This window comes from Oryctolagus cuniculus, chromosome 1 (genome assembly GCF_051225735.1).
Source record: "Oryctolagus cuniculus isolate XC-2025 breed Fujian yellow rabbit chromosome 1, ASM5122573v1, whole genome shotgun sequence".
NCBI lineage: Eukaryota > Metazoa > Chordata > Mammalia > Lagomorpha > Leporidae > Oryctolagus > Oryctolagus cuniculus.
Genome location: NC_142867.1, coordinates 166,173,150 through 166,198,218, shown reverse-complemented (window position 1 = coordinate 166,198,218; position 25,069 = coordinate 166,173,150). Strand labels below are relative to the sequence as shown.

The 25,069-nt window shown below is 42.4% G+C and overlaps 1 protein-coding gene across 5 annotated transcripts in view; it reads left to right on the top strand.

The window, feature by feature from the left end:
- GLIS3 (GLIS family zinc finger 3) overlaps positions 1-25,069 on the top strand; it is a 500,527-nt gene that overhangs the window by 440,059 nt on the left and 35,399 nt on the right. For all 5 annotated transcript variants that reach the window (XM_089337316.1, XM_051858255.3, XM_070051535.2 and 2 more), the window contains one exon: positions 9,139-9,307. In XM_089337316.1, the coding sequence (XP_089193442.1) occupies positions 9,139-9,307 (169 nt within the window). The remainder of the gene's footprint in view (positions 1-9,138; positions 9,308-25,069) is intronic.

The following is a 25,069-nucleotide window of genomic DNA, read 5'->3' as shown; positions in this document are numbered from 1 at the left end:
AGCTCACAGGGGGAATCCATTTGTAAGAGAACCTGAATATTCATGTAACTGTCTGGACATCAATAAATTCTCATTTTACCTTATTTATTTCTGTTCCCCAGTAAAAGGCAGCCCTCTTATGCTCAAAGTTAATGGGCATGTTCTTCAGAGCTGTGCCCTCACTTACCTTAATAGAACGTCTCCCTAACACATTTGTTTATCCGTTGCCAGGTAGCTCTCCTATAAGGTGACATGAGTGTGTTTTCTTTGTCTTAGTGCACGGGAGACAGTTGCCATTGTTTGCCATCAATTAGCTCGGGTAGCATGTCAAGGATGTACGGGTGGTGTCATTCCTGACAGCCGCCCCAATCTGGTTGAGAAGGGATTGTTTCATTATCCTCTTATCAGGGCTGCTGGATAATGATACTCTACACTGCAAAGTGTGGAGGGAAAAAAAAGGCAGGCAGAAAGAATAGATTTTTAGGGATTGGCAGTATGAAAATTATTCATGCCGCAAGGAGAAGGGCAAGATTAGAGAGATGACGGTGCAAACCCTTCAGAAGCTACTTTTTCCTAATACAGGTAGAATGTGCAATAATGTCTTTCCTGCTGGAGAGGGAGGGAAGGGAGACATGCATGGACATCAGGAGCCAGGATAAAGGAAACGCAGCCCCCTCCACTGTTCAACAACAACACCAGGATTAGCTGGGGCGGTGCTCCATTCTCCAATTAACCTCAGTATCAAACACAGCCTAGTACATGACCCTGACGGGGTGATTTTCTTGTTAGAAGGCTCTTTCTGGTTTGTGAATTTAGTCAGGAGAGTGGTTTCTACTGAATGAGAGTGCAATTAAATTGCTCCAAGGTGAAATACAAAGAACCACAGGAGGTGTTGGGGCCTAAATTTTCACTGTTGGGGCCAAGGTGATAGCCACCACCAATATTGGCCTCTGGCTTCAGAATACATCAAAAGAAGTCTTTCTTGAGTTCTGAAAATTATTGAAAGCTTTGGATCTTTATGCTGTTGGAGAAACAAACAAAAAGCAGTGCTGAAAATGTAAAAATACTTCAAGATAAACTAAGCTTCAGGAGGAACAAATGTGTTGACATTTTAGTAGCAGCCCATTTTCGCTCCTTAACCAAGTGCAATCATGCATGAAAATGACTTGTTATCTTTTAAACTGAAATGCATGATGGGTTGTAACTCAGAGGTGCATATTACCGTTCAAAATTAAGTACAATGCTTTAACCCCATGAGGATTCCTTGGCAGGCCCCAAATACTTTCTAGCAACTGACATAAAAAAATAAACAATAAAAAGCTTAAATGTTATTAGAATAGCTGTAGTCTGCAGTTTATGTTATTGAAGTTTCTTTACAAAGTTCATAGAGCAAATGGCATTAAAAGATAAAGTTGACTTTGGTGCAAAAAATTTTTGAGATCCATGCATAACTTTTTTTCACAATATGTGCTTTTTGTGAATTTTTTCAAGACCCTCAGTATATGCATTTTTATATCTGTAATATAATTGAGAGGCATACTTTATTGGCAACTTGCCATTTTGGAGCAACATAGGCTTTTGTCTTACTCTAATCCTATTAATAGTGGCAGTAGTTACAATAATGTGAATAGCCAAATGATAACAGCAGTACTTAACCACAGTTCAGGCATTGAGCTAAGTGCCTTCTATATATGATATGATCTTCTTCACAATGCTGTGATATATAATCTTTATTTAAGGTAAAGAAGCTAAGATTTAGGCTAAGTGACTTGCCTAGGACATGTGGCTGATAATCCTAAAGCTAAGCTTCAAATCTTGGTCCATCTGACTCATACTGTATGGCTTTGTTCTGTTAATAACCACCCAGACACTATCTGTTATAACTGTCCAGTTTCTGATGAGGCCAAAGAAACCAAAATGTGCATTGCTGCCCAACAGTTTTGGAACCTCTGAGCTCCAGGGAGAGGCGGACAAGATTGAGCTCACCATTTACATGGGTCCTCTAATTCTTTTTAATGTCTCTGTGAAAGCCTTAACCCTGATTTCACTGATGAGCTTGCCCCTCTGTGCTTCCATCCTGGAATTACTGCCCAAGAGCTGAATGGTGAGCTCACACCTTTTGTCATGTACCAGTCACCAGGCAATTACTATCATTTCTCAGGGTCCCAACGTTACTCAGATGCTCATGTTAAGTGAATTTGTGGTAGAGGCCTTCCCAAGGTCAAAAACAAAAAGAAAAAGAAACCTAATCTGGGAATGGAATGTGGTCATTATCTGCTTGCAATGTAACTATTTAGGCTTCTGCTTTCTGGCACAGAGCAATGATGTTAACTGATGTTAACCCTTACTAGACAGCATAAGGCTCAGTATGTGTGTAGAATAAACATTATTAGTAACTGCGTGTGCATGTACAGTATTGTTTCAATTCCTAAAGCTGATGTGTAGCATTAGAGTATCCAATCAAATATATGCATGTAGCCATATATGGGAGGCAGAGAAACTAAAAATCTATATAAAAAAATACTCCTTTTGTTCTAAGCTCAGGCTTTTGGATAAAAATCCAGTTGAGCCTTATGCCAGCAGCAGCAACAGCATCATCATCATCATCATCATCATCAAAGGCTGCTTCTTTTATGATGCTTCTGTGTCTCATCTCTGTTCACAAATCCTGCTACAAATTCACAGTCAGTGGAGAAGACTGGTTCCCCCGTGGCTATGAGGGTAAACCAGAGCAATGCCTAGGCTCTTCAGCAACTAGGAGTGACTCCAAATGCAGATTCACACAGCAATTCAGTAGCTTTAAGTTTGTACAGTAAACCTCTTCTTGGCAACTACTGATAGGTGTGGCCTTTTGGCTGAGGACATAATGCTTGCTGTGTTAAGGGGTACACATAGCTGGTTGCTCAGGAGTGACCCTCCCTCTTTCCTTCTTTTCCCACTAGCAGATCAATATGCTTCTGACAAGCATCTGAAGTCTTTATTTGGGAAAAAGCACATTTCCTACCAACTATTCATTTTCCAAACCAAATAACTCAGTTCACTTCTTGCCTGTATTTAACTACAGAGCTGGAAACGTCTCTCATCAGTGATGAGGTATGTTGAGGATGAGCAGAAACATAAATGGAATCATACTTCTTGCATTCTCACCAGCAGTTTGATAGTTAAAGCTACTGTGTGCATTGTGGGTAGCAGGGGAGAGTGCCTGTTAACTCCTAGCAGCCTTTGCAATGGGCTGTTCTGGTTTCTGGTGTACCACCAACACTCGAAGCCTTTTCTTTGCTCCACCTCGCATCTGGGAGGCAATGTAATGTGGAGCACAGGGACATGTGATCTGAAATCCAGCTTACTGAGTTTGAATTCCAGCTCCACTATTGAGTTGTAGGCCAGATAAGCTCAAGCAGAAACCAAATTGAGCCTCATGTTTCTCTTCAATAAATTGGAGAAATTTTTTTTTCATATTTTATTTATTTATTTGAGAGGTAGAGTTACATACAGTGAGAGAGAGAGACATTCAGAAGGGTCTTCCATCTGCTGGTTCACTCCCCAAATGGCCACAACAGCGGGAGCAGAGCCTGTCTGAAGCCAGGAGCTAGGAGCTTCCTCTGGGTCTCCCATGCGGGTGCAGGAGCCATCTTCTACTGCTTTTGTAGGCCATAGCAGAGAGCAGAATCAGAAGAGGAGCAGCAGAACTAGAACCGGTGCCCATATGGGATGGCGGCACCAGTGCACCACAGCACTGGCCCCTGGGGAAATGTTTATAAAATACTTCACACTTGATTGGTACTCAATAAATCTGATTCTAAGCTATGGAGCAGCAAGAAGATGAAATGCAGCTGGGAAATGGTCCAGCACCAACCACTCAAACTGTGGTCCCTGGATCAATAGCTTCCGCATCATTGTGTCATCATTTTATGGGAAGTCGTTAGCAGTTCAGGAGCTCAGTACCCCTGTCTCCCAAAACCCAGCAGATCACAATCTACAGGTAACTCTGATGGTTTGTCTACATATTAAAGCTGAGAAGTAGGACTCCGCTGCCCATAGAGTTTTGAAAGGGAGTACGTATTGGCTGATTTGAATACACCTCAGAGATCTTCCATGCCCTCTCAAATGATGGACACCAAAGTCACAAAGCCCTGCCTACCGAGCTTCCCCAGTTCTGAGGATGGGCCCGACACGAGAGTCTTTGTTTGTAGATGTTCCCAACCCTCCTTGCCTCCTTCTTCTGTGCAGTGAATTCATCACAGCTGCAGTATCCCCAAGGAGGCCCTGTCCATACCCATTAGAAATATAGGCAAATAGTTTTCATTTGGACAGAGAAAGAGCTGCCAATTAACCCATATTAACCTGAGTTAGTTAAAAGCAAAAGTATAGAATGTCCTGGTTCCAGGAGCCAGTGAGCTGGCATCCAAGAAGGAGGCCAACAGATGCTACTTTGTCAAAATCATGAGGCCCGTGAGTCACCTGCACCCAACTACCCTGGAGGCGGGGTGGTGAGCTGCGATAAGCCAGGCCCCAAAGGGAGAGAGGGTCTTGGTCTTCTGGTCTTCTGCTAAAGACAGGGCTCACGTATTCATCTCCAGACCAGGCTTTGATTTCCTTGGGGAGTCCACCATCTCTTAATCACAAAAGCAATAAGAATTTCCAATATGTTCCTCTCCCGTGCCTAATCAGTTGTTCCAGCTGTCAGTCATCAGCCACGTCTGGAAGCTCACTTTAAAAGCCCTCTTCCAGCTTTGAAAGCAGTCGTGACCCCCAAGGTGACACAGACAATGAAGGCTGCCCCCACGGGCAGGCTGTGTGTGACGGCTGATTTGATCACCACGGTGTTGTTAATATTGCCCTGTATTCTGGAGGGATCTGTTCTCTTCCTTACGCTTTGATCGATAGGCCACAATGTATGCCTCATTGGTTGAATTTGGAAAATCATTTTGAGTGTTTATGGAAGGGAATTTTTCCTTTTGTAAATGACCTTACAGTTTCACTCTAACATGGGGATTTTCTTCCTGAGGTTATAAATCATTTAACAAAGCCCAAGCATTTGTCAGGAAGCATATGTTATATTGGGCAGGTCTGTGTGAAGTTGGCAGGTGTTCAGATTTAAAGCATTAATAGAGGTTAGCACATGAAGAGTACAGAGTCAGTTCTTGAGTTGGAATGAATGAAGGTATGAATAAAATAACACTCTTAGATGAAAGTAATTAAGATTGAATCCTGGGTGTGTGATGCGATATGGTCACACATCCCTGCCAGTCAGTGTCGGTAAGGGAATCATTCCCTGTGTCAGAGTGGCAATTTCTGAGAAATGTGGGTGTTTGAAAGAGGTCAAGAGCAATCCTGTTGGAGCCGCAGCCTTCTGACTCTAGAGCGTTGCCCACTTTATTGGACGGGACTCTGAGTTGGGGACTGGGTGAAGGTTAAAAGCCACACTTGTGTCTTCAAATTTTCTTGTTCCCGGGTGACATTTACAAGCAGCCATCAGGCCCAGGACTCTATGCAAAGCAATCTGTAAGGATGCTGACCCCAGGCTTCTGCTAGGGCAAAAGTAAGATTGACCTGTAATTCTCATCTAATTTATTAGAAAACAGAGGCAAGAAGGCGCAGGCTTGTTTTGCAGAGAGAGAATTTTTTATATACCTTTCATAAAAAAACTCTCCAAATGCAGACTTTGAACCCCTAGCCCCCTTTCTTATTCTTCATGAGGCTGCTGCCAGAGGACCACCATCTTTGCCAGTACCGTTAACCCGCTGCAGCAGCAGACAGAAAGGGTGTGACTGTGTATCTCTCTATGGGTTAGTCAGTATTTGACGGCAGCCCAGCTGGAGGGCATGCTCCTAAGCTTTCAGCCCTGGACCGGTCATTTTGTATTCCCTACCTCACATCCTGTCCACCACTAACTTCTATTTATTGCTGTGGCAGCCAGCTGTTCAGGAACAGTATGGCAGCACCTCCCTTCAGCCACACCATGTCCCTCTGGCTCTCTGCCTGGGAATCGGGCATCTGTGAGAACATTTGACCATTCTGTTACATGTGCATACTTGGAAGTGTGAAAGAATTAGCACACTAGGACAAACCTCAGCCAGTAGAATAGAGAGAGTTGGTAGATAAATGCTCCTTTCTGTCCATGTTGTACTCATTGAGGCCTAGATGGATCCTGTTGGCATTTAGAGTGTGCTCTTCATTGTTCACTCACCAAGCAAACACAACACTAAGAATGTTGTGTCCCCCCCCCCTTTCTTATGCCAGCAGCTAACTCAGTGTGTGCCACACGGTAGGTACTTCCTAAACATTTAGGACATAATTGGCTACTAAGAGAAGAATGAGATGAGCACAGGTAACTCTGCACAGAGTAAAGCATCAAAATAAAGCAAGGTAGAGAACATTACTGGCAAAAGCAAAGTAGTGTAAGTGGTCACCATACACTTGGGATGTGGTCAGTCTGGTTTGGCCACAGGTCAGGGCACATTGTGGAATCACAAATAAGATAGTGCGTTAGAGTGCTTTGAACACTATCCAGTGCTCTTCTGTAGTAGGAGCCTGTGTTTTGCTGGAATTGGCAGAGTTGGCCTCCTCCATGTTGCATCCCCCTCAAGGAGAGGAACTCATATGTGGAGAGAGAGTGGCATGTAGAACTCAGTAAATATTGAATTAAGAAATGTATTTGTTGTATGATGAATGACCAGGAGGACCAAAGATGGATGGTGGGAGCCAGTGGTCAATGGGGTATAGAAGGGGCCCTCAACCAGACACTCAGTGAGTGACAGGCTGTAAACAATACCAATTTCTGAGCTTATTTCATCACATTTAGTACAGAATGTTACGAATATTGCTAATAGAAACCCCTGGAAAGCCCCACATTTTCTGTTGAACCCTGGAGTTAAACTTAGAATGTGAACCCCAAGTTTCCCCGTTGCCCACTGGGCTGTAAACAACAGGGCACTGCTTCCCTTGTGATAAATACACACACACACGCATACAAAATTGCCTCCAAGGGAAGGTAAGTGATGGATGCATTCAGCAGGTATAACAAAATAAATAGGAGAGCTCACATCTCTACACTCAGGCAGAGGAAAAAAACAACAACCAGGAAGTTAGCTGTGCTTTCAATGTCTGTGTGACCTCTTATTATTCCATTAGTTTTTAGAATAGTATATAAAACACCAGGATCCATGCTGACAAACACCAGTATTGAAACCATTGCCACAGTCAATCCAAAAGGCTTCTCCCCTGGGTAAAATTGTTATTTGGAATACAAGCAGAATTGTGGCTCCCAGAGCTAGCTGAGCATAAATGAGGGCAGTGATTCATAAGGTGACTCCAATGAGTTTGCAAATGTGCAGCTTTTTTGGAGGCTGACACACACACAGAAGCTCAGCATTGCCTTTTTGAGCTCCTAAGCATTTTCTGGTCTCAGTGTCTCTTCAGGACTTGGAGGGCTGGAGTGCAAGCTTCTGAGGATGAGTGTTAACCTGAAAGATTGCTGATTAACCAGAAATAGACCTTTCACATCAGATCATACCCCTGTCAGGCACTTTTTGAGCGGGAACATGGTAATTCTGCCTCTTCATATGTTCTTTAAAGTATCTGAACTCCTGTTCCATTGGATTAAGTTTTTGGGGCTGGGTCATCTAGGGTATTAATTCTATCCTGGAGAAGGGTGAAGAAAAGTGCTACTGGTTTAAAAATACAACTCTCTGAACTTTTAAACCCTCAAATCTTCCTGATAATGTGGTTTCTCTTTCTTAATCCTGAACCTGATTTCATTTTTTTAAAAAAAAGAAAAAATCCATTTGTTCTTTGATAGTGGAAGAGTAAGTTCAAAATGAGCAGAAATGGGTACAGAACTCAGCACAGCTTTGTACAGGAAGGGAAGTTCAAGATTTTTTTTTTTTTTTTTTTTTTTTTTTTTTTTTTTTACAGGCAGAGTGGACAGTGAGAGAGAGAGAGAGAGAAAGGTCTTCCTTTGCCGTTGGGTCACCCTCCAATGGCCGCCGTGGCCGGCGCGCTGCGGCTGGCGCATCGCACTGATCTGAAGCCGGGAGCCAGGTGCTTCTCCTGGTCTCCCATGGGGTACAGGGCCCAAGCACTTGGGCCATCCTCCACTGCACTCCCGGGCCATAGCAGAGAGCTGGCCTGGAAGAGGGGTAACCGGGACAGAATCCAGCACCCCGACCAGGACTAGAACCCGGTGTGCTGGCGCCGCTAGGTGGAGGATTAGCCTATTGAGCCGAGGCGCCGGCCGGAAGTTCAAGATTAAGTTAAAGTTAAAGCAATGCTGGTTTGATTGCAGCATACTGGGATGTCTTCTGAGTGGGTACCCAATGCCAAGAGAACTTCCCTTATAGATTCTGCGTGTCAAAACCCCTGGGCATTTCTTCCGGGCATTGTATCAATTAGCTGATTGACATGGCACATGCTCAAGTTTGAGGTTCCATATAGTTCTCAAAGGCTACAACTGGGGTTCTCACTGACTCTCTGTTGTAATAGGCCACAGCAGGGAAAGATCCCAGAGCTTCATCTGAAGCCCCATTTTCATATTTGGTAATGTTGGAAGAGGGCTCCTTTTAGGTGAAGGCCAAATGTATTCATTCCTGCCTTGGAGAAGCACCTTGGTCAGTTAGACTCACAAGTAGGTATAGGATCCTGCATTTGTAGGATCAGATCAGTTTCATTCTCAATATGGTGATGTAGCAGGTGCCCAGAGACCTAGGCCTGATCTTCAGTGAGAACAGCAAGAGGCTTGTGCTGTGCCCTTCTCAGTCAGCTGACTGAAGATCTGTCACCTGATTCTCATCCCCCATGAGTGAAAAACACTAACCCAGAGACCTTCCCTCAGATGCAAACAGCACAGGCCTGACTACACGGTGTACAGGCAGGGAACTGGCAGGGCTTGACCACACCTAGGAAAGGAACTGGCAATAGCAGCCTGGAGCTTGCCCATGTGAGCTCTGGAGTCAGCCGCAGAGCTCTCTCCACCAAGGAAGCTGTTCTATCGAGAAAACAAAAGCTGTGTATACCTAAGAAGGAGAGAACAGTTCCCTGCAAACCACCCAGAGAAAAACAAACAAGCCCCTAAAATATGCTTGCTGTCAGCCTTCAGAGTCTTAAAAGATGCGGGCTTCACTTGGGCACAGTCTCACGGTTCTTTTCCCTTGCTTTCAGCACCCATTTTCTCCAGCAATCATTCAAGCCGAAGCGGAACAGCTGCTGGGGCCGTGCCACCCCCACATCCTGTCAGTCACCCTTCTCCAGGACATAATGTACAGGGGAGCCCCCACAACCCCTCCTCCCAGTTACCTCCACTCACAGCTGTGGACACAGGAGCTGAGAGGTAAGGCCATCTGTCTCTCTCTCGTAATAGGTGTCGCCGCCAAGCCTCCCTCCACGGAGAAGTGCTTTGACAGTTGCTGCATTTTATTAATAATCCATCGGTGGGTTGAGTTACCCGAAGGTGACATTTTGAAAGTAACATACACAAAGCACATGGACCAAATATCTCATTATCTGTTATATTTTTGCCATGCGAAAACAAATGAAATGATATTGGCAACAGCCAACTGGAGTGTCAGGTGCTGGAATCATGTATTGTATCACCCTGTCTTTCCCACTGTTCCTCTGTTTCGGGGACTCAGGTTTAAGGTAATGCAAGTGTGGGTTGAATTGCTTTCCATGTGTAAGATGAAGCCCTTGTCACATAGCACGTATTGTTGGCTTGGGGCAAAGCTTCAAAGGACACATGTTGGTACCTGGACAAGGAGATCTTCACTGAATACTTTATATTGGTATTACTTTATGGTATTTTTTTCTTATAGATTCTCCATTGACTTTAAAGGCTTTTGGGAACCTTTCTTGTATTTCTGCTCCCTAATATCATGTGTGTTTTTGTGGATCACAACCCAAAATAAGCATTTGCATCTCTTGTGTTCCCCATCTCCTGCCACGTTTTGGAGAGCAGGCACTGCTGAACTTCTCTTGCCCAGTGGTAAGATGTGAGGCCGTGTCAGCATAGGGCACTGTAGCAGGAGACTGGGCACCTCAGTCCCTCTCTCTGCACTGCCCGATCCTCCAGTGATGTGCACAGAGTGCCCACACCTGTGCCACCCCTTTCCAGTTGTCAACTGGCTTGAGTTGATCTACTAAGGTGTGACTCTCAGGTATTCAGAAGGGAGAAAAGGTTCTTTAAGGAAGCCCTGTACAATCTTGAAGTGGTTGCATTTGGTGAACAAAATGATGTGTTGAACAGGTAGCAGAATTAAACATTTTGAATCTCGGATTTTACCATCAGTCTGAGGTTCCATTGTTCTTGGTCTAATTTCTGAATTTAGTTTGTATTTTAAGTCTGATATCTTATGGTTTATACCTACTTCCCTATTTATTCAGTCTTTTGTTTAATGAACTTCAATTGATTTTTGGATGCTTGCCATTGTAACTGGAGTGAGGTACAACCTTATTGTGGTTTTTATTTGCATTTCCTTTATGGCTAGTGATAGTGAGCATTTTTTCATGTATCTGTTGGACATTTGAATTTCCTCTTTTAAAAAATGCCTGCTGAAGTCCTTTGCCCATTTCTTAACTAAATTGTTTATTTTGTTGTTGAGTTTCTTGAGCTCTTCATGGATCCTGGATATTAATCCTTTATCAGTTGCATAGTTTGCAGATATTTTCTCCCATTCTGTCACTTGTCTCTTAACTTTGTTGAGTGTTCCCTTTGCCATGCAGAAGCTTCTTTGCTTGATGTAATCCCATTTGTCTATTTTTTATTTTATTGCCTGTGCTTCTAGTATCTTTTCCAAGAAGTCTTTCCCTGTGCCAAAATCTTGCAGGGTTTCCCCAATGTTTTACTCTAGTAATTTTATAGTATTGAGTCATATATTTAGAGCCTTGATCCATTTGGTGTTGATTTTTGTTTAAGGTATAAGGTAGGGGTCTTTCATGCTTCTGCCCATGTAGATTCAGTTTTCCCAGCATCATTTGTTGAAGAGACTGTTCCTTCTCCTGAGAAGATTAGTTTCTTGTGGATGCATGGATTTTTCACACTAGCTAAGATATGGAATCAACCCAGATGTGCATTAACTGATGACTAGATAAAGAAAATGTGGTATATATACTCTATAGAATACTACTCAGCCATAAACAAGAATGAAATCTTGTCTTTTCCAACAAAATGTATGCAACTGAAAACCATCATGGTTAATAAAATAATCCAGTCCCCAAAAGACAAGTATCATATATTTTCTCTGAAGTTTGGAAGTTAATATAGAATAAAAAAAAGTGTAGGAATGAAATAGATATCTTGTGATATGATTATTGTCTTTAGCCCTTGTTTATACTCCTGTGTTACTGTGGTCTTCCTACTTTTTACTTGTTAAGTATTATAGTTAGTAATGAATTAAACCTATGATTATGGAGTGCATTGAAATTTTGTCTTTGTAAAAATTTTTAAAAGGAGAAGGATTGAGGGAAAGAGAATAGTAGGAAGGGAAGTATGGTTTATCTTCATCGAACTGTACCTTTTTTTTTTTTTTTTTTGGACAGGCAGAGTGGACAGTGAGAGAGAGAGACAGAGAGAAAGGTCTTCCTTTGCCGTTGGGTCACCCTCCAATGGCCGCCGTGGCCGGCGCACTGTGGCCGGCGTGCTGCGGCTGGCGCACCACGCTGATCCGATGGCAGGAGCCAGGTACTTCTCCTGGTCTCCCATGGGGTGCAGGGCCCAAGAACCTGGGCCATCCTCCACTGCACTCCCTGGCCACAGCAGAGAGCTGGCCTGGAAGAGGGGCAACCGGACAGAATCCGGCGCCCCGACTGGGACTAGAACCTTGTGTGCCAGCGCCGCAAGGCGGAGGATTAGCCTAGTGAGCCGTGGTGCTGGCCTCGAACTGTACCTTTGAAATGCATGAAATCTGTTCTCCTCATATTAATTTTTTTAAAAGAGCCTCAATTGAGTACCTGCTATGCTTCAGATGATGTAGTGGGTATAGATGATAGAAAGATTATTAAAATTTGCTCCTGTCTTTATAGGTATTAGTAATGAGGATAGATGTGTAAAGAAAGCATAAAAGACAGTTTGGAAACATGATAAAATACGGATACCACAGCAGCTTAAAGAGGATGTCCCTAACTCTGCCTCAGGTGGGACGGAAAAGACAGACCTGATGACCTAGGCATTGAAAGAATAAAGCCTTTTTCAGGTGGATACATGGGAACAGCATCCCACACAGCCCAAACATGTGAGAGAGAAAGAAGATACACACACAAAGCATGTGGCTGATGGAGTCCAGATGGTAGGGGGTTAGCACGTATATATCCTTGTATTTTGTGTCCAAGGAATTTTCCCCTCATCCAACTGGAAATAAAGCACTATTGTGAGCTGTTAGGAGAGAGACATAATCAGATGGATACTGTCAAGAGGGAACTCAGAGAACAAGATACTAGAATAATTCAGGCTGAAGTGAGAGATGGAAAGACACAGAGGGATCTTTATGAGAAATATGGAGACTTGAAGCAAGACAAAGCAGTAAGGATGGAGAATGCACTCAAAAACTTTAGGAGGCAGAGTCACTTGTTATTAATAGGAGTAAGGAGAAGAGGTCAGAATTCCTTCCTGAGTTTCACAACTGGATGGAAAACTGCACAGCTGACAGAAATGGAAAATACAGGAAGATCATGGTAGTATGGTGTGACAGAAGATGAAACAATAAATTGGCTTTAGGAGTTTGAGTTTTAGAAGGTTGTAAAAGATCCACGTGACAATGTCTGATAGGCAGTTTGAACCAGGAATCACCAGATCAGACTTACTGTAACAGTTTCAGGTCCCTGGTGAAGTGTAAACAACCATTAGCCTCCTACCACAGGCCCCATCAGTAAAGCAGTATGAATGTAACCACCCATTAAGTTCATAAACACTGGAGATAGAAAAACTGTTTTGCCAGTTATTTGATATATTCCTATAAACTGGGATGATGAGTAATTCCTTTTAGCTTTTTTAAAGCAGTTTCCAGTTGGGTTTTAAGTGGTATTAGCCATGGGTGTTTCATCGTCTTGTTTCATTCTGCCTGGTTGAGAATCACATTCTACAGGTAGTGAGACTCAGACACAATGTGTGGGAACCTTCCCTTCTGCCCTGCATCTCCTTATCACTAGGTTATGACAACAGTTATCAAAGCATAAGAGAAATGCAGTCATGGTCTCTCCTTCTTATACAGAGCCTTTAAAAGAATATGTGTAGCAAAAGATTTTAGCCATTGTTCAAGTCAGAAACAGCAATCATCACAACCCAAACACCTGACTGAATCCCAGCTCTGGCAATGGCTAATTGTTTGGCTGTAGATTTGTTCCTTAGCTGCTCTTGCTGCTTGGGAGTTTGTTTCGCATTTTATTTTATTTAACGGTTTTTATTTTTTTAAAATACCCTCTTAGAAATGTCAAGAATAGTACAGCAAACACCTGTACACCCTGCACTCATATCCACCCTAGCCACTTTTTCTTCTTCTCTTCCATTCTATTCATCCCTGGTTTGGGAGGTTCTTTATGAGTTGGCTTGCCTGTTATTTCTGAGCCATTTGAAAAATACTTGCAGATATCATTGAACTTTACCCCTAATTACTAAAGTGGAATTCACCAAAGAACAGTCTCCTACACAAACCCAATGTAATAATCACACTTAAGACTTTTAACATTGATATAATGCTATTATCAGTCAGTATTAAGATTTCCCTAATTTTGTGAATAATATCCATTAGAGCTGGAGTGGTGGTGTTTTCTTTCCTTTTTATACTTTAGAAACTAACAAGGATCACTCAATGCATTTAACTGTCATGGCTTTTTAGTTTTCTTGAGTATAACAAGGTTGCCTAATTTTTGTCTTAGTTTTTTATTTTATTGCCTTATAGTATACTGACGGTTTTTGAAGATCTTGGGACATTTATCTTGCACAGTGTTCCGTTGTTTGGATTTATCAGATTCACTGTAAACACCTCTGGCTGAGTACTGCATAGGTGATCTGGTGCAGTATTCCTTTGCTGTTTTCACACTTGGTTTGTGCATCCCGAGGTTTTTGAATTAAATGAGGCAAAACAGGTAAAGGGCCTAGCATGTTCTATGGCATGGAGGGAGCATTCAGTAGCCATGGATGCTAACACAGAGATTTGGGTTTGAAAGCCAGAGGATGTTGTTAAAGGATCATAGAGGATGTCGTTAAAGGATCACTGAAAATGTAAATAATCATGGAAGGGGAAATGGAGAAGGAAGGGGAAGGAGACGATACTTTCTGTGGAAGAGTGAATGAAGAAGACTTTTGCACTCTTGTGGTTTCGCCTCGCTGCTGTGTTCTTCCCACAGGATGTGTGCCCTGTCCCCGGGCCAGCCTCTCGGAGTGGGCAAGTGTGATGTGGGGTTATCACTTCCCATCAGATCTGGAGAGGGGATGACATGAAACAGTGCCGAGTTATTCACTGTGTTTGCATTCGTGTCCGCCATAAAAACACGGAAAGGAAATGTGCTTACCTTCCGCTTTGGGTTTATATATCTCTGCCTCTGTTTGCCTGGGAAATCCCCCAGTAAAAACTTCAGCAGTTTTCTTAACGGAAATAGGTTTATCACACTTTGCGATTTTTAGTGGGAAACTGGCATCTTTTCCTGCTCTGTGGGCATTGATTCATCATTTGCTTGGCTTTGACTTGTTAATAAAATGGGCTGAGTCACTGTCAGAAGTCAGGAAAGGTCCACCACATCTACCCAGCTAGTGCTGGGTCTTTGATCCTTCCCATCATAAAACAGAATAAAAGCAAATTCTCTCAGTTTGATGAGGTCCCATTTTTATTTTGAAATACTATCTGAATGACACATCATTTCAGCGATTTAACCAGCACCGCATCGCATCACCTAATGTTGATTTAAACTTCTTATGGGAAATGGCCTTTTACTGTACGAAGCTGGATGAGCCAAGGGTACTTTATGTTTATGACAGTGGCTTCTTCCCGTGAGAGGAACTCAGTGTCTCTGGAAATGTTAATCCGTTGGGTTTCATAGTATGTCTGTGAGACCAGAAAAAACAAACATATTGATGAGAGTCCCATTTTGAAACAGAAATATTGCAACCCCAAGAAAAGTCAGCTAGATTTGTGGCATTCATCTGTGCAAGAGAATGCCAGCTGCTGCTCTTCCTTCCGTACACAAACAGGGTGGGCTCTGCAGTCCAGTGACTGCGTTTAGAAGACCTGTACATTGACCACAGTGGAGCAACTTAAAACGGGCTTTTCATGAGTCTCATTTCTGAGCCAGCGAACACCTGAGAAGAAGAAAAGGAAGTGAAAATAGTATATATGTGTGTGCATATCATATCTACACATGAAGCAAGAATGGCAAAATCTTAGAAACTATTAAATCTTAAAATGAAAAAAAGTCCCTGCCCTCCTCAAAAAAATGTGGTCTTTGGGGCAGTATACAATCTAGTATATGAATCAGTGGCAAAATATATTGGGAATAATTGTTTTTGAGAAATGAGTTGGAGTACCTTTACCACGTAAGGAATGCCAGCTTCTAATGTCCTTACCAATGTTGGGAAACCTTCCTATTCTTAACACTTCAGTATTTTTTCAGCTGTAATATTGCTAGAATTCTAGGCTCTTTGACATCCATGTGGTCTCTCCATGCCTGTCAACAGCACTGACTTTTGTAGGCATCATTTTCTAGTTCATCATTGGGAACATTGCTAGCCTGGATGCTAAGGGCTACAGGTAGCAACCATTTTCGATTTAGTGGCATGGAATTCAGTCATGGGCTTCCGTTCTACTGAAGTCAGCTGCTCACTGACTTCTGACTTTGTGTGTTTCTTCATCTTAATTCAGGCTTTGCTTCTACTTAAGGACTTCTTTTCCTGTCTTTGACTCATGTTACACAGTCTTGGGAAGCCTTCTCAATGCTCAGACACATCTCCCTGTTGAATTCCTTGATTCCTATACCTGATTTATGTCATCTCACTAATTGGAGTTTCCTTATAACTCTCAGAGTGCTCTTGCAGTGAATTACACCGTGGTAAGTGTTGAGGAAAGTTTGATAAGGGGCAAAGACCAATGAAAGGTCATTGTCAACTCCCACCATGCAGGTCGGAGGTGTCTAGAAAGAAACAGTTCTTCTGATTTGTTGGAAGGGAGGGCAGTTGCCCTGGTCCACAATGATCCCACCACCTTATGTAATCTGCACACTTTGGTTCAATACCTAATTGTTCTGATACATAAATTCATGCATGTACACTCAGATGTGCTACTAGGCATCCCTCACCACCACCCATTGCTAATGTTGCCTACACCATTTTCTTGTGGTCTTGAATGCTACAATCCTGATACTTACCATTCTCTCTTATTTTCATGTATAGATTCTGAACAACTCAGAAATAGTCCTACTGCTTTATAGCTCTTCCCACCACCAGGATGCTTTGAGCAGTCAGGGCCATTGATATATTCACCCACTCAGCTTTTTCATGGACACATACACACACACATAATCTTCCCCATTTTTTTAATCTCCTAATATGTATGCAATAACCATAAGTATCATGTAAGTATTAGCCCTTACAAAAATCAGTTCCATCATTAGGTGTTATTTGTCTGTTGAGTCGTTCACTTGGCTGGTATTTATGTATCAGGCAATAGGCTGGGCTTTGAGGATGTAGTTAGCAAACAAGATGAACAGGAGCCCTGCCCAGAGCCTCCTGTCTAATAGGAAACAACCAAGTCAAAAGGGAATCATAGTTGATAGTAGTGTGAAGGGTGATACCAGGGGCTGCAGAGGCAGACAGAAAGAATACTTAGCCCACAATTAAGAAAGGGAAAGGACAGAAATTCAGGAAGAAACTTCTGAAAGCAGAAGGTCTGTAGTGAAGAAAGTTACGTAGGGGCTGGTGCTCTGGTGCAGCAGGTTAACGCCCTGGCCTGAAGCTCCGGCATTCCATATGGGTGCCAGTTCGAGACCCAGCTGCTCCACTTCCAATCCAGCTCTCTGCTATAGCCTGGAAAAGCAGTAGAAGATGGCCCAAGCCCTTGGGCCCCTGCACCTGCATGGGAGACCCAGAAGAAGCTCCTGGCTCCTGGCATCGGATCGGCACAGCTCTGGCCGTTGCAACTAATCGGGGAGTGAACCATCGGATGGAAGACTGCTCTCTCTCTCTGCCTCTCCTCTCTCTGTGTAACTCTGACTTGCAAATAAATAATTAAATCTTTTTTAAAAAAGAAAGTTATGTAAAAGAAAGGTTGCATCCAAAAGCTAAAAGGAATGAGAGCAGGTGAAGAGGGAGTTTAATGGATAAATGAGAGAGTAACTTTATACTCCTCATTAAAAGTTTGAGCTTTGTCTTCAGGGCAAGAAGTTATATTTGGCCAAAATGTCTGTAACCCAAATGCCTTTCATGTCTGTTGTTCACCCACAAAGAGTTACCCATTCATTCTGACCCTCACAGAAGAAGAAATAGAAAAATGGTTCATCTGGTCTTCAGCAACTAAAGGCTATCCTTTGTCCTTCCCAGACTGGTGAGGCAGCGCAGTGAGACTTATGTTATTTTCCTGTTCAGTATAAATTGAAAGTACAGTTTTGTTCCTTAACAATGCCAAGCTTGTTTTTGTATAGTCATGGTTTACCAGAGCTGTGATGAGTCATTAAATGTCAAAAAGAGTTACCTCTATGCTAAGTAATACACTTTTGGAAATAGCAGCAGTACGTTGGCCTCCCTTGTGTCTGTTACATCAGAAAAATTGTGGAGGTGGCTAGGATTATTCACATGGCTATGTCACCATATAGGTGCACTTTTTCCTGTGAGCTCCATGCTGGGGGGAACTGGACAAGTGTCATAGATACTTTATTACCTCTGTATTAACTTAGAGGTCATCATATAAACACAAGCAGTAAATAAAATTGATCAGTCTTGATCATTGCAATAATTGAGAACAGTCATAGTGAAAACAAGGATGTGAGCCTCAAGAGCCATTGTTATCAGCCCGCATGTTCACATCCACGTCTGCTTACTGCGTTAGGTGAGCACAAGCATTGTTCTTTTATTGCTGGTGGTGGTTGGAGGTCACAACACTTTCTGTTAAGAAGTCAAACTGATGTCCCCAGTAAGCATCTTGTGAAAGGATCCATTTCATTCTAGAAATGTGGCTTCAGTTGACATTCTGGATTAATAGATGTAGGATACAAAAATCTCTCTTCCCCAATGCACACACTCACACACACACACACACAGCTTGAGAATTTTGCTGAATATGGTAAAAGTTGTTCCTGATGTCAATGCTGTGATCCACACAGAGGCAGAAAATCCCCTTATTCTAGCCCTTGACATGCAGCTTCTTAAAATTATATTTGTTAAATGCATAGATGTGAAATAATAAATCCGTTTCCTTTATTAATAAAAAAAATTTTTAAAAGAGGCAGAGAGAGTGACAGAAAGAGAACTCCCATCCACTGACTCACTCCCCAGATGCCCTCAATAGCTGGGACTGGGACAGGCCAAAACTGAGAGCCAGAAACTTAATCCAGGTCTCCCATGTAGATGGCAGTGTCCCAAGTACTTGAGCCATCACCTGTTGCCTCTCAAGATGTGCATTAGCAGAACAGAATCAAGTGGAGCCGGGAACCCATTCGCTCTGATATGAGATGCAAGCAACCCAATCAAAGTCTTTACTGCTATGCCAAATGTCTTCCCCATATTCTCTTTTTATCCATAAAAATCCAGTTGAAAATAAGTGTAACAACTTATTTATAAGTTGGTAACAAACAAGCCTTCTCAAATGACTGGGAAATGTGTGACCATTATTCAATGTGGTAGCCAGAGCCACATGTGACTGCTGAGCATTTGAAATGTGTCTAGTGTAACTTGAGATGTGCCATAAGTATGAAATACAAACCAGATTTTTGAGGCTTGCTCGAATCAAAAAAGAATCTAAAAATAATAGCTCATTGAAAATTTTTATTGATTTTACTTTGAAATAATATTTTAAATATGAATGTCTTAAAATGTATCAATTTTTTAAAAATGTTGGCAGCATTTTTCTACTTCATTTTTCTTAAATCTGTAGAAAGTTCTTGGTACTTCTCCATGTTCATTTCAGAGCAGAATGGCCCACCAGTCTTCAGACTTCTCAAATATTGATGATCTGTGACCACAACCTTGTTTCATCCTCTATGGAATGTATCAGTAGGGTCATTGGCCTTGGGAATCAAGCTTCTTCTCACAAAGATGGTCACCATATTAATAAGTTTTTCAATATGCCCCCCTCCCAGTTTCCTCTTAAGAATCATACATACACATACAAGGAAATTTATGGCATTGATTACTTTCTTCTGACTGATGCAGTGATTATAAATGGCTCCACTGGATTAAAAAAATCATAATAACGAAGCACTGTTAAATTGGCTTCCTCAGTCTTCTGTAATCTATTTCCAAATTAAATGTCCATGTGGTCTGCAAAACTTTAATTAATATAATTGTCATAGTCTAATACGTTTCGTGATAATAGAAGGAAATCGAGAGTTAAATGTGCAAGGCTATCTTCAAGATTTCTTAAAAATCTGAAAGGCATAGGAATCAAGTTTGATTCCTTCCTTTCCCCAAATGCTGCCACATCTGCTGAATATGTAGCTTAGCCTTCCAAATACATTGCAAAGCTAATCAATACTATGTCACTCTAGTTCTAGCCACCATCTCCTTGCATCTCCTCCTAACCGGTGTGTTCACATCCAGTAATGGCTATCCATAATCTTCCACCCTTACCCTAAAGCACACCCAATGCCTTTGCTCCACACAACAAGAACTGAGCTTTAAAATGTAAACCAAGTCATCTGTTTCCTAATTACAACCCTCCCTCCATCATACTTAGAATTAAATCCAAACTGCTTTTTGTGGTGTTTATCGTCCTTGAGGGCCTCAGCCAAATTCACCTACCATTGTTCCTCTTGTTTAGTCTGCTCCATCCACACTGGCCCCCTTACTCTTCTGGAAGACCCCCAACTCATCCTGCCTTTGCCCTTGCTGTTCCTGAAGCCTGAGAGGCACTTCCGTGAGAACCTTGTGTGACTTGTACTGTCATCTCTGGGATCTGCTCATTTGTTACCTCTTCCGTGAGGCCTCCCTGACCACTCTAGGATTTCGCTTTTCTGGTTTTACTATATTTATTAGCTCCACTTCTTCTTCATGACTTCTAGTTCTCTGAAATCACAGTCTGTTGATGGACTTTCTTACAGTACCCTACAGCGGAAGCCTCCCGAGACTTGTTCCCAGTCCTTGCTGCCCGCTCCCCAGGAATTCTGTGAAAGGAGTGAGTATAAAGGGAAGGGAGTACTACTACCATGGTTCTTTTCTTAGTTTCAGGACAGTATCCCTCAGCACATAGTTTCTGTTCCTCCACTTCCCTATTCTCATGGTCCCTTCATGAGAAAGCAGGAAACATGGATGGGAACGCACGTGGCACTCCATCCAGCAAAAAGCCTGATTTGTGGTTCCACTGGAGTTATTTTCCAGGTTTTTCACTTTAGATAATTAGCAATCATGCATCAATATCCAAGTTTTAGGGTGTCTGTAAAAGGAACGCTTTTTTTTTTTTTTCAAGTGCCAAAGAAGTAATTTGGCCTCTGAATGCCAAATCAGCCATCTTTATGCTGTTATGCTGTTCCCACATTGCAAACAAATCCCCCTCCTGGTAAGCCCAAGTTGATGTTTTTTTAGTCCCCTTGGATTTTCAGTCATGAAAGTGAGTCATGACAGTAACAAAGAAGGCTTTGGGATAAAATAGAATTGCTTTTCTTAAAACCTCTACTTTAGTGCATTAGCGTGAAGCAACAATGGAGTTCCAACTAAGCCATGGTATTATTCAAATGTGTCCATGGGTCCTTTTTATGTTTTCTCTGAAACAGCAGGTCGTTTGGAGCCAGAGCTCCCACAGACAGGCTGTGCACGGCAAAGGCTCTAGTTAATGTCTTAATGTACTCTAGAAAAATCATGGTCTCTCTGCCTCCCAAGTCAGGACAGGAGACTTGAAGGCTCAGAGACTGTCTTGTTTAGGTGAAGAACTGTTAATTACTGATGAGGAGCCCAGTAAGGTGAACAGACACCAAGAGACAAAGTTCTTTGAATGAGTCTTTTTGCTTCTTTTTTCTGTGAAATTGCCTTTGGATGCTTTTCTGTTGAGTTGCAAGGAGAAAAATATGTCTTTGTTGCAGCCATGTTTCTCTGGGTACAGGTTTGGGTCATCCTCTTGAATAGATATTGTCCCCACAGAAACTGTAGCTCTGGACAAAAGGTTATTGACTATTTACACTAACTGAAGAAATGTCTTTTTCCACCTGGGTGCAAGAATTGATTCTGTGTTGGGAGAGAAGCACAAAGAGCCAGGGGTTTGTTGACCAGAGCCATTCTTCAACTGCAATGGCCCACATTTGTTAACTACTGATCATTGCATTGGTACTGCATGACGTGCTGGAGATACAAAATGGTAGGAAACAGCTGATGATTTATTCTCTTTCCATCTGAAGGAGCCAAGAGTCCTTCTCTAATTGTGGATTTTTAAACTATACAGTGTTTCCTCTCATTGAAATGTTGTCAAATGTTGGATTCCTTTGTGGCTGTTAGAATAGTGACCTGACATCCTATATATGAGAAAAATGCACATGTGAACAACACGTATTGTTTCTGACCAGACCAGACCAAGGTAGTTTCCTTTCACATTTGTGGATTGTATTGACTTTAAAGTCTCATGCGGCAACAGATTCCAAAGGCACCTGACCAGCCTAGGCAGAAGTATCATATTGGAAGTTTGTTCTCCAAGTTCTTCCAGTGTCTTCTAGAGAATTGTGTTTGCAGTTTGAAACCATGGAATAATCTTATGTTTTATATACCTAGGCCTTTTACATGTTTAGACAAAGATAGTGCTTGTCTTTTCTCATTTCTTATCTTGAATTTTTATTATACTCTGTTCTGAATGTTTTTGCTTTATCTGATGGATTCTTTTGCAAAACAGATTGAACACTATGTCTGACACCATGCTGAACAAGAGAAAGATTCTTCCCTTTGCCGCAGGACTGTGAGTTAATCCCCTCGATTTGACCTACTCAAAGCAGCCTAAGGGATGGTATCACTGCAGTTGTTTGATTTTTTTTCTCATAGCAGATTTTTTTTTATATCAAATGTCCAGGACCACTCTGGATAAATTTCCTCCTGGCTAGTGCTTTTTTAAAAAGGGAATTTGGCAGAATCAGACTTTTCTTTTCTCTTCTCATCATATCTGATTCTGAAATAGAGAAACAACTGAGTCGTAGCCAAGTCTGCAGTCAAGATATTCCAGAAGACTCCAGCTCCTCATCCTGTATAATTTATTTGTCTGACATCCCCTAGATGTTCTTCTTCTCTCCGTTTTCATGTCCACAGGGGAAATATTGCAATATCCTGGGCGCTATCTCAGCATTTACCAGAAACAGATACACAGGGGCTTTGGGCATGGATTGCTTTGTTTTCCTGACATACAGCTGGCGCTGCCCATGTCCAAGTGGAGAAACTCTGCTGCAGAACACCCTGTCCTCTGTCTTCCCACAAACACCCAGTATAAGACAGATCTCAGTCTCCTTCAGGAAGCCATGGTGATCATTGCCCTAACAGCCACCATCACAACCTTGATTTTGTGTGCGCCACACAACCTCTGGCAATCATTGTTGAGTCTTGGTCTTTCCAACCCGCTGAATTACTTGCAGTTAATATTGACCCAGCCTCCCAGAAGGAGACAGAAACAGCTTCCAGGGGGACAGATTTGGCCCTTTGACTGTTTGGGGACAGAGTCCTCAGACACATAGCTCTTGGCCAGCTTTGGTCCTGCCCAGATGGACAGTGTTGCAATTACCCACACTTCCCAGCGGCCGTTTCTTCATTACTGAAAGCTGGTCTTGATTGTCTCAGAAGCCGAATTCAATTTGCAGTTCCCCCAGTAACGTGCTGTGATTCATTTGGGGACAAATCTGGATTGAACTCAGTCCAAGTGTCTCTTTTGTGAGACAGAAGGGAAGTATAAGTAGATACTATAGTCACCCAGATGAGTCAGCCAGGAATTCATGAAGTGATTCATAAATCGTTATAAAGACCACTAAAGTCTACTAAAATGGAGCGCTGTCTGGCTATACAAAGTGGGGCATTATCATTGGGGGGTGTTTTTAGATGTTAAATCAGATGTGAAATCCTTAAAACTGTGCTTTTCTTCTTAGGTTTTGAAAAGGATTCCTTTCCCCCCCATCTCTGTGGTCGGCCAACTGCTAAAGCCATTTTTCATTGATTAGTTTTCACAGATGAATTTTAAAATCACCACAGATGATACCCTGCAATTCTTTGGGGAAATAAAAAATACCTCCCCAAATCCATTGCAGACCAGTTTGTATCCATTATTTCTACTCCCTGGCAGCAAATCAATAATATTTTTTGTGTGAATACAATGAAACAAGCTGTTCTAATGCATTCTTCCTTCTTTGGGAGGTCTATAACTATAGCCTGTGGAAGGGGGAGGTGGGGAAACTATGCAAAATACACACCAGCCCACATTTAATTTAACTGGCCATGTAAACACATACATTTTCAAAGTGTTAACCTGCAGAGCAATGCTAAAACACACAGTCCCACAGTGCTAGCTGGGACTACTTACACGTACAGCACAAATGAAGAAGAGGAAAAAACACGACTCCCATTTGACTTGTAACACACACAGTGGTCATTTGTTTAAAGAAATAAACATATAAGTTGGTATAGAAATACTTGGACTTTTAGACAGTAGAAGAAGCCCCACCCTGAAAGGAGTTATCCGGTTAGAAAGGCTCAAAGTTTATGCCCAGCCATGCATGAAGAACCCCAGGATAGGACTGAACAAGCTCACCAAAGCAAACTGGCAGCACTTGCATTGCCAGACGTTTTTCAAGGTGGAAGAGTGCTGAGATACCTTACTCCAGCCCACAGTGAGGGTTGCCATCTCAGAAGCCCTCCGGACTCCTCTGCTCTTCCTGCCTGGCCACTATCCTCTGGCTTGCTCTGCCTCTGCACCAGACAGGTCTTGCTCACTGTATTGAGTTCAAGTGGTATCTGTGGTGTGTGGAGAGCTGGCTTGGTGATTTGGGGCAGGTCATTTCCCCTCTCTGGACCTCTTTTTTATTCTTAGCCTCGGTTTTCCATGATTGCATGAATTTGTCAACTTGGAGACTCAGTTGATAAACCCACTAAATCAGTTGATAAAACCACTTACACAAGCCCAAGACTGACTATTCCTAGAGGCAGCATTGGGGCACAGCAAGTTAAGCCATCAGTGACAGCACAGGCATCCTACATCAATACTGGTCCATTTCTGATCCATCTACCTGCTAATGCACCTGGAAAGGCAGCAGACAATGGCCCAAGTACTTGAGCCCCTGCTACCCACGTGGGAGACTAAGAGAGTTGCAGGCCCGTGGCTTCATCCTGGCCTGGCCCTGGTTGTTGGAGCCATTGGAGAGTGAACCAGCAGAGTAAAGATCGATCGATCGATCTCTTTCTTTCTCTCGGTCACTCTGCCTTTTCAGTAAATACATACATAAGTATTTTTAAGAAAAAATGATTTGTAGAACCGGAAGATTAACCAGATGTGTAAATGCCTTCTTTTAATCTTAGTTTTCACATCTGAATGTCAAGGAACAAAGACTTGAAGGTTTTTATTTTTATTTTCTTAAATTAAAAGTTCTATGGATGTTCTATACAGCACTGGAACCACAATCTTTTATAGATCCCAAACACCTGGGGTGCATGTTAATGTCAGAGATGCCTTTAATGAACATTTGATTAGTCATTCCATACACATGTACTGACCACGTGAAAGGCATCAGACATCCATTGTTTTAAGTACTTTAATATCCCTGACTTGCCATACCCCTTACCTCCTATTCTTTTTTTTTCTCCATAGCACTCATTTCCTCTAGCCCAAAACATAATTTGCCTACTTAAGTTTTTTCATCACCTGCCACTCCTCACTAAAATGTAAGTTTCATGACAGAACAGATATGTGTCCCTTGTTGCACCATCCCTGGGGCTTAGAACATTGTCAGATCC